The following is a 9,605-nucleotide window of genomic DNA, read 5'->3' as shown; positions in this document are numbered from 1 at the left end:
CCACTACCGTGATTCTGATCCAAATCACCATGTGCTGCCATCTAGGATTCGGAAAGTAAACTAATAAAATGTGCGTCATCTGTTGTTGAGTAGCAAAACTAATACAATGAGTACCATGCACAGAGGCGTGCCATTCAATATTTATGATAGATGCGCCATCTGTTATTGAGTAGCAAACTAATAAAGAGCACCATAGACATTCTATAGACAAGCCATAGACAGACTCAATTTTTTAACACTGGTAACCTTTGCATATAAAAGCGAACGCCATCTTTCAAAATTCTCTTTCGTGATTGGTCAGTGAAGAATAGAACAACTTGGTGTTCGTGAAACAAATCGAAATGGCAAAATTCGGCGCCATTTTGTGCCGGTATCAGCGTCGTTGTGAATGTGGTGTTCAAGAAAGAAATAATTTTATCGAGCCGCATAGCGGCCATCGGCCCTTCATTATAAACGGTAAGCTCTCCTGACTTCCTATTTTCAGTTTTCGTTACGGATTTCTCTATTATTTGCACTACATGGTATCTCCACAATGATTTTGTCCATAATTATCGTGGTCGTTATATTGGTGCAATACTAAAGTAAGCTCACCCATTCGGAAACACACTATTTCTTTCTGTTTTCGTTAGTTACGAGCCCAACATTGAATACAAATTGTAATCTGATCTGCCGAAATCTTGATAACCTCGTTCTCTACTAACCTCTTCAACCATTTTCCAGGTGTAGGATAAACCGATACAAAGATGTATTTGTATAACTTGACCCTTCAAGGCTCTACAGCCATTACCCATGCTGTCCATGGTAATTTTTCTGGGACCAAACAGCAAGAGATAGTGATATCACGTGGTAAAACTCTGGAGATGCTTCGGCCAGACCCTAACACCGGAAAAGTACACACGCTCATGAAAGTGGAGATCTTCGGCATCATAAGGTCCATGATGGCATTTCGACTTACCGGCGGAACTAAAGGTCAGTGAACTCTCATTTTAGTTTAACCTAACCTCTACGAGTACGTACCGCATGTCCCCAATATGCATTGTCTTGCTCCATGCGTCTTATAAAACGATAGTATGGGATAACTAGATGCATAGATTAAAGTAGCCATCGCGTCGCTCGTGGCAATTAATAACAAACATTGCCAGGTCTGAATGGTGTTTGGCACATTTGACCTAGTTTTAGGTATCTAGTATTATTTACGAAGGTAGGCTCTTTTCTAACTTGAGGAATTCTTTCAGATTACATCGTGATTGGATCAGACTCTGGACGGATAGTGATCTTGGAATACATTCCTGCTAAGAACATTCTAGAAAAGGTTCACCAAGAAACATTTGGGAAGTCTGGTTGCCGTAGAATTGTACCTGGACAGTATTTGTCCATTGATCCAAAAGGCCGGGCTGTAATGATTGGTAAGTTTATTTTTATGTTTATCATCTACATATTAAAAGACTACTACTTAATGATGCATAACCCTAGTCCTCCAATTTATCATAAGAAACCTTGATGCCAACAGCACCAGATCTGAATCTACTTTTTATGTTATAACTTGCAACCAACAGTATCTTACAAATTTTCATAAATTCTTTTTATTTTTAGGTGCAATTGAAAAGCAGAAGCTTGTTTACATTTTGAACAGAGATGCAGAGGCTCGCTTGACAATATCATCACCACTGGAGGCACATAAGTCCAACACACTGGTCTACCACATGGTCGGAGTAGATGTTGGCTTTGAGAACCCCATGTTTGCTTGTCTGGAAATAGACTATGAAGAGGCTGACTCCGATCCTACTGGTATGTACCTACCTATCTCCATTATTTTTATTTCACACTGTCAAATGATTATTTGAGGTCCGTGTTTCCGACTGGCAGTGATGTAAAATCCTCATTAACTTTTATGATGATTGTATTATATTAATATCCATTTATGAAGATATTGTATAAATATTAATTTATATTGTTTTTTCAGGTGAAGCTGCTCAAAAAACACAACAAACCCTCACATTTTATGAATTGGACTTGGGATTAAATCATGTTGTCCGAAAATATTCAGAACCTTTGGAAGAGCATGCCAATTTCCTTATCACAGTTCCAGGTGGCAATGACGGCCCATCTGGTGTACTTATTTGCTCAGAAAACTATTTAACTTACAAGAATCTTGGAGACCAGCATGACATCAGATGCCCCATACCTCGACGAAGAAATGACTTGGATGACCCTGAGAGAGGAATGATCTTTGTCTGCTCCGCTACTCACAAAACAAAATCCATGTTCTTCTTCCTAGCACAGACTGAACAGGGAGATATTTTCAAAATAACCATTGAAACTGATGAAGACATGGTGACAGAGATCAAACTGAAATACTTTGACACAGTACCTGTAGCTACATCTATGTGTGTTTTGAAGACTGGATTTTTGTTCGTAGCTTGTGAATTTGGAAACCAGTAAGTATTTGGTTTGTCTATTGATTAGCATGTGAGCCTGTGTGGTTAGATTTCCGTTTTATCAACACAGTTAATTTTATAAACATGCTTAAATTAGAAGTCTCTGAACCAAGGTCTCTCTTTAATTATGGAGAGAGTGCACACTGATATGAGACACACAAATGCTCCATGCTAAAAAAAAATACCATACGTAACCAACAGAACAGCCCATTTATTCTCTATTGTTTCTTTCCAGTTACTTGTATCAGATAGCTCACTTGGGAGATGATGATGATGAACCAGAATTCAGCTCTGCTATGCCCTTAGAAGAAGGAGACACATTCTTTTTCGCACCCAGACCATTGAGGAACTTAGTGCTGGTGGATGAATTGGACTCTCTTTCTCCAATATTATGTAAGTTAAAAATAACCAAAAAGGGACATATTAATGTTCGAAACTTGCCTTGAAATAGCTTATGATGAAAAACTTTTTTCTAACCATTCATATTTTGTTGTAGCTTGCCATGTTGCCGATCTGACTGGCGAAGACACCCCTCAAGTGTACTTGGCTTGCGGCCGAGGACCCAGGTCCTCCCTGAGGGCCTTGAGGCATGGTCTGGAAGTGGCTGAAATGGCTGTTTCTGAACTACCTGGCTCCCCTAATGCTGTGTGGACCGTTCGAAGACACAAAGATGGTGAGTTAACTAACCTATTGACCTCAACACCTTCAGCAACAGATTTAATTAGCAATACTAGTATTTGTTTATTAGATCCAGATTATAAGGAGCTTGATGATTATACAAATTGGTCCGTGTTACTGATATACTGTGACGTTACCAACAAACCACTTATGAATGCTCCTCCTTATAAACAAAATACTAATAAAACCCTGGTTGTTTGTCATACATAAACAGCAGTGGTTTTTCGTTTTAGAATCACCTATGCGGGGATGAACGAATTGAGACCTGGCCAATGGTGAACAGGTAGGCATCTCCAGACCAGTCATTACATCAATGGACACACCAGCATCTGTCGACTCTATACTTTAAATTACAGGACTTGACTTGTAGAACATACTTTACCATTGATTTTTTCTTTGGTTGCAGAGGAATTTGATTCTTACATCATAGTGTCATTCGTAAACGCCACCCTTGTACTGTCTATCGGTGAGACGGTGGAGGAGGTGACTGACTCGGGGTTCCTGGGCACGACGCCGACGCTCAGCTGCCACGCGCTCGGCAACGACGCGCTCGTGCAGGTGTACCCCGACGGCATCCGACACATCCGCGCTGACAAGAGGGTCAACGAGTGGAAGGCGCCCGGCAAGAAAACTATCGTCAAGTGCGCCGTCAACCAGAGACAAGTCGTCATCGCCTTGACGGGCGGCGAACTCGTCTATTTCGAAATGGACCCTGTAAGTTTCCACTTCCACTTACTGTTTATAATCACCGACGTGTTTGTGCGAGGCGTCTGCCTTCGGGTGGATGCTTCGTATGAGAGTGGTGCGTAGCTGCACCATGCAGTGATAAGCCCACAACGTCGCAGAGCATACTAATCTCCCATTTATTTGGTTGAGGTTAGAACTCGGCATATTCCATAGCCAAACTGGAGTCATTCAGACTGTGAAGGTGGCAAAACCATGCCGTGGACAAACTTATATACTTTACATTTAATTACAATAAATGTATAACAATAAATACTAATAACATTATTACGACTTTCCAGACTGGTCAACTAAATGAGTATACAGAAAGGAAGAAGTTGTCATCAGATGTATCCTGCATGGCATTGGGATCTGTAGCAGCAGGAGCTCAAAGGGCATGGTTTCTGGCTGTTGGCTTAAATGACAACACAGTCCGAATTATATCTTTGGATCCAGCGGTAAGAATCTTTCATGAGTTTATTTTTTATGCCAATTTTAATAAATAATTAAATATAGATTTTGAATGATGATAAAAGGACACCACTGATTTTTTGTGATTATAACAACCCAAAAATGCGTTATTCTTAAACAAATACTGACTTAGCGCTTACCCAATAATAAAATATTGGTTTTATATTCCTCTACTAATGACATAACACTTTCAGGACTGTCTGGCTCCGCGCTCCATGCAAGCTTTGCCGGCGGCTGCCGAGTCCCTATGCATTGTGGAACAACCATTTGAATCGGGAGCAAAGGCTGCCCTTCACCTCAACATTGGGCTGAGCAATGGAGTACTACTTAGAACCACACTAGACTCCGTCACCGGCGACTTGGCAGACACGAGGACAAGGTAACTACTCCTCATTGACTTAATACATTATGCTATCTATAAACTACCCAATGATGTAACAACTAGCTCCGTGTTTCATCTGAAATACATTGACGATTAATTAACCAGATCTGAGGTCCTTAAAAACACATAATTTTGTATGATACACATTTATTGTTACTATAGCCAAGTCATATTTCAGATACCTGGGATCGAGACCGGTCAAGCTGTTCAAAGTGCGCGTCCAGGCAGCCGAGGCTGTGCTGGCAGTGTCGTCGAGGACCTGGCTCGGATATCACTATCAAAATCGATTCCATTTAACTCCACTATCCTATGAATGCTTGGAATATGCTGCCGGTTTCAGTTCAGGTAAATATATTTAATTGTTATGATGTAGGTCTATGAATGCGGCAACACATTGAACACAATGATGACAAAAAATATCGCTCCTTTTATCACCGAATGTTTGTGACGATCCATTAACCAGAGCTGAGTTTAATACATAATATTTTTGATTTAGTACTTATATCTTGAAATATTCTAATCACTTCCATTTATTACAGAACAATGTGCGGAAGGTATCGTCGCCATCTCTTCAAACACGCTTCGGATTCTCGCACTAGAAAAGCTCGGCGCAGTTTTCAATCAGACCTGCATACCATTAGAATACACTCCCAGGAAGTTCGTTATCAACCCAGACACCAACCATATCATAATATTGGAAACTGACCATAACGCGTACACTGAGGAGATGAAGAAGCAGCGGCGCGTGCAGATGGCGCAGGAGATGCGCGAGGCGGCGGCGGGCGGCGGGCCCGACGAGCAGCAGCTAGCCAACGAAATGGCCGACGCCTTTGTATCTGACGTTCTCCCAGAAAACATATTCTGTTCACCTAAAGCTGGTGCAGGTAAATATCTCCCTCTTCTATTTCACTTAATTAATTCTTAGCCACGTTCTCTGGGCAAGAGCAGAACTTGTCAATGAGCATACTGTCTCTAATCGGATGTGGCAATATCATATCCCAGCGTTAATCCCAGATTACCTAATATAGGTTATTTGATTCTAGCTAGGGAAACATTTCACTTTCTTCATACTATAAATTTATTGTAATTTGGCAAGTTTTTAATTATTGATTTGTTGTGCAGGCATGTGGGCGTCGCAGATCCGCGTGGTGGAGCTGAGCGCGGGCGGCGCGGGCACGCTGTGCAAGCTGCCGCTGGAGCAGAACGAGGCGGCCGTGTCGCTGTGCGTGCTGCGCTGGGCCGCGCACGGGGACGCCGCCGCGCCGCACCTCGTCGTCGGCGTCGCCAAGGACATGATCCTGTCGCCGCGCTGCTGCACCGAGGGCAGCCTACACGTCTATAAGGTGAGATTAGGTACCAATCTAGTGAGATGACTGATGGTAGTTCACATGATGACAAAATTACACAAGTAACTGATTTTTGTGCGGATACTCCTGCAGTCCTGACTTATTTATCAAACACATTCATATTTACGGTATATAAGACCAGCATTACAATAGATTGTTCACTATTTCAGATCACACCTGGTGGTAAACTAGAGCTGGTGCACAAGACGCCGGTGGACGAGTACCCGGGCGCGCTGGCGGCCTTCCACGGCAAGCTGCTGGTGGGCGTGGGGCGCATGCTGCGGCTCTACGACATCGGCCGCCGCAAGCTGCTGCGCAAGTGCGAGAACCGACACGTGCCCAACCTCATCGCGGACATCAAGACCATCGGACAGAGAATATACGCATGCGATGTTCAAGAATCAGTATTTTGCGTCAAATATAAGAAGCGGGAAAACCAGCTGATTATATTTGCTGACGACACCAATCCCAGATGGATCACAAACAGTTGTATTCTGGACTATGATACAGTAGCCATGTCTGACAAATTTGGGAACATTGCTATTATAAGACTGCCGCACTCCATCAGCGATGACGTAGATGAAGACCCTACTGGAAACAAGGCTTTGTGGGATAGAGGTGAGGAAAACTCCTTTTTTTTTATTTTATACTTATTGGTAATAATACTATGATGATATCAAATTTTCACATGCTAGACTAATGAAATTCAATGATTATTTTTTCCGATCTGATGTTTACTTCCGTAAATACAATGCTATTTTTCAAAGTGATTTGTTCTAAACCCTAGTTTTCTTTACCAGGATTACTGAATGGAGCGTCACAAAAGGGTGAAATAATCGTAAACTTCCACATCGGGGAGACGGTGACCTCCCTGCAGCGGGCCACGCTGATCCCGGGCGGGTCGGAGGCGCTGCTGTACGCCACCGCCAGCGGCTCGCTCGGCGTGCTGCTGCCCTTCACCTCCAGGGAGGACCACGATTTCTTCCAGCACCTGGAGATGCACATGAGAAGTGAAAACTCGCCACTATGTGGTCGGGATCACTTGTCGTTTAGGAGCTACTATTATCCAGTCAAGGTAATTATAGCCGAATTACATGTTATAGGTATCCAAAGTTTGTCAACAACTGCATGCCAAGCGGCGGCAGCTGTGTTACACTGTTGGTAGAGCATGCGCCGGCTGCGGCCGCCGCGTGCTAGCCGTTATGGCGGGCCTCGGCGCGCTGCGGCCGGCGGGCCTTCCGGAGAGTCGGGCGCGTCGCTGTCGGCACTCCCGTAGTACTTGGAATGAACATTACCACCCACATCACTACATCATTATTATCAAATCAACCTCTTCACATGGATTTTAATGTTGTGTTATGTGATTGTTACAGAATGTGATAGACGGCGATCTCTGCGAGCAGTTCAACTCGCTCGAGCCGGCGAAGCAGAAGTCGATAGCGGGCGACCTCGAGAGGACTCCCGCCGAAGTGTCGAAAAAGCTAGAAGACATAAGAACACGATATGCGTTCTAGGATGATAGTGTGTGTGCTTTAGAATATAATTTAATTTAATAAATAAGGACTTAACTTTACAATTATTTCTCTTGTTCCTATTTACATCCTTAGTAAAATAATATCACTTACATCAGCTTAAGGCCTCTACACACCAAAGCCTTTACTCGTAATTATTACAAATATTGATTATTTATACGTGTGTAGATATTTGGGCAATTAGCCTTGACTCTTGACATCACGCAAGGTCATCGAAAACGAAGGATTGATGATAGCTCAGATAGGAGTAGGGAGGGGGGGTATAATTAGGCTGCCATGGTGGTGTAATCCATCTGTGCTTGATAAATCAAACACCTACTGTTGGACATAAAATTAGGGTGGAATTTTATCAGTTGATTTCCTGAAAGCTGACCCCGTAGTACCCAACGCATAAACTTCCAAAGGGACTAAATTCTAGTAAATTACTACCTACCTACGTAATCACGAGAAAAATCCGTTCATACTTCGGAGTAGGTATTCAAATTCATTTTGGTTTGTTCCATAAGCAGATAATAGGTAAGGGACTTAAGTCAGTCGAGATATTTTATGTTATGTTTAAAATTACGTGCGTCGGAACAATAAGAAATCCATTACATAGTTATTATCGACAGATTAAAGTTCCTTCGACAAACCATGGAAATTACATCTCATTGCTTTGGACCGATAAACCTATGAAAATTCAATTCATTACAATATAAACAAAGAACATTCTACTTTTGTTTCCGGATCGGGATTTAATCCCGGCCGGGGCGGGCCATCGACTCAATCAATAAAAATGTATACCTGGTAGTGATGTAACGAATATTCGCATTCGCGAATATTCGCATATTTTTGGATATTCGCATTCGCATTCGCAAAATTTTGTGCGAATGTTTTGCGAATATCAGTAGGTACTTTTTAGAAAAAACTATTTGAAAATAATGGTAGGTTAACAAAGTCAAAATCCATTGTCTACAACTTTTTAAATACAAGTTACCCTTTTAATCACATAACCAGTCTTACTTTATCATATTTAGTTTTATTTAGGTGATGGCAAAGATAGCCCTATTCCTTAGATAGAACGCCCGGATAAGTTAAAATTTCGCTCTAATGTTTGGTTAGTTCCATATAAAAATGGCCTACGATTTACAACCTCATGTTTACAAACTTTTTAGTATTTCTTTAAAACAACAAACTATTTTCGTTTTTTTTCCGATACAGACTTTAGTAGGTTCTGCATGTATTCTTTGTTCTTTTTTAATTAGTTCTTGTCGCCGTGAAAAGCTCCTATGAAGGCTAACCACCAAGATGCCAAGATGGCCTGGGCCTTATAGGACTGTACACTATACTATATCATTGTTTCTTTGGAAGATGAATGAGACAATGAGTGATTTCGGCTATATTTTTTATTATTATGTTTTATTCAAATATTTACACTAAACTTTAAGCGTAGTTAGGGTCTTTTAAGTACCTACTTTCCAATTTCAGTACATACTTATTAAATTAATAAAAAATCAAAAATATTTCTTTATAAACCCAATAAAGCCCACAAAAACATTGAAGCATTGTTTTTATTTTTATGAATTTGTAAAAAAATATTTTTACTTTAAAAAGTTGTTAGAATAACAGAAGAACATTTTTATTATTTTTCAAAAAAACGATAGTAATTGACTAATTAACCAAGGACAAAGAGGCTTATATTTTTGTTTATTTAAGTTTTACGTAAAAAACATGTTTTTTTTTTGATAGCATTTATAAATTATTTTATTAATTTCGGGCCATGATAAGTGCCTATGTTCCTAAGAATTAGAGGCCACATTAGAGGTTTTTGAAAATGATTTTTTCAGTAAAGAAGCTTGATTTAATCTGACGATTTATATGTTGATTAATATTCAAAAATAAATGGAGAAAATAGTAATCAATTTTATTTTCTTAAATTGTTTATTTTTTTATTTTTTGCAAAAATATAGGGGTCGTACATGTATACCTTACGTTTAAATGTTCCGTCTAAGTCGCCCTCAAAAACCGCATACAGTCGCAATATGTCGTTAAAGTT

General features: G+C 40.7%; 1 protein-coding gene across 2 annotated transcripts; it reads left to right on the top strand.

Moving 5' to 3' along the window:
* Positions 1-280: 280 nt before the first annotated feature.
* Positions 281-7,617, top strand: LOC105392082 (splicing factor 3B subunit 3). 2 transcript variants are annotated; one of them, XM_011563674.3, is made up of 16 exons: positions 284-456; positions 721-969; positions 1,236-1,406; positions 1,594-1,788; positions 1,964-2,438; positions 2,674-2,831; positions 2,935-3,111; positions 3,523-3,830; positions 4,142-4,297; positions 4,505-4,689; positions 4,871-5,037; positions 5,232-5,576; positions 5,815-6,035; positions 6,209-6,656; positions 6,839-7,113; positions 7,412-7,617. In XM_011563674.3, the coding sequence occupies exons 2-16, from the start codon at positions 744-746 to the stop codon at positions 7,550-7,552; spliced, it is 3,648 nt and encodes a 1,215-aa protein (XP_011561976.2). In that variant the 5' UTR covers positions 284-456; positions 721-743; the 3' UTR covers positions 7,553-7,617. The 2 variants fall into 2 exon arrangements, with proteins under 2 accessions (XP_011561977.2, XP_011561976.2); XM_011563675.3 differs by lacking the exons at positions 4,142-4,297; positions 4,505-4,689; positions 4,871-5,037; ... (3 more) ...; positions 6,839-7,113; positions 7,412-7,617 and adding an exon at positions 3,350-3,399 and having other exon boundaries at positions 281-456; positions 3,523-3,663.
* Positions 7,618-9,605: the final 1,988 nt, after the last annotated feature.

This window comes from Plutella xylostella, chromosome 29 (genome assembly GCF_932276165.1).
Source record: "Plutella xylostella chromosome 29, ilPluXylo3.1, whole genome shotgun sequence".
Classification (NCBI taxonomy): Eukaryota; Metazoa; Arthropoda; class Insecta; order Lepidoptera; family Plutellidae; genus Plutella; species Plutella xylostella.
Note: the sequence above shows the minus strand (reverse complement) of the source record. Positions and strands in the feature narration are given on the sequence as shown.

Excerpts from the sequence above, each read along its gene's own strand:
- LOC105392082 (XM_011563674.3), top strand. The coding sequence starts at position 744 with ATGTATTTGTATAACTTGACCCTTCAAGGCTCTACAGCCATTACCCAT. Across the intron at positions 970-1,235 it reads ACTTACCGGCGGAACTAAAG|ATTACATCGTGATTGGATCA; the intron begins GTCAGTGAACTC and ends GAATTCTTTCAG. Across the intron at positions 5,038-5,231 it reads TGCTGCCGGTTTCAGTTCAG|AACAATGTGCGGAAGGTATC; the intron begins GTAAATATATTT and ends CATTTATTACAG.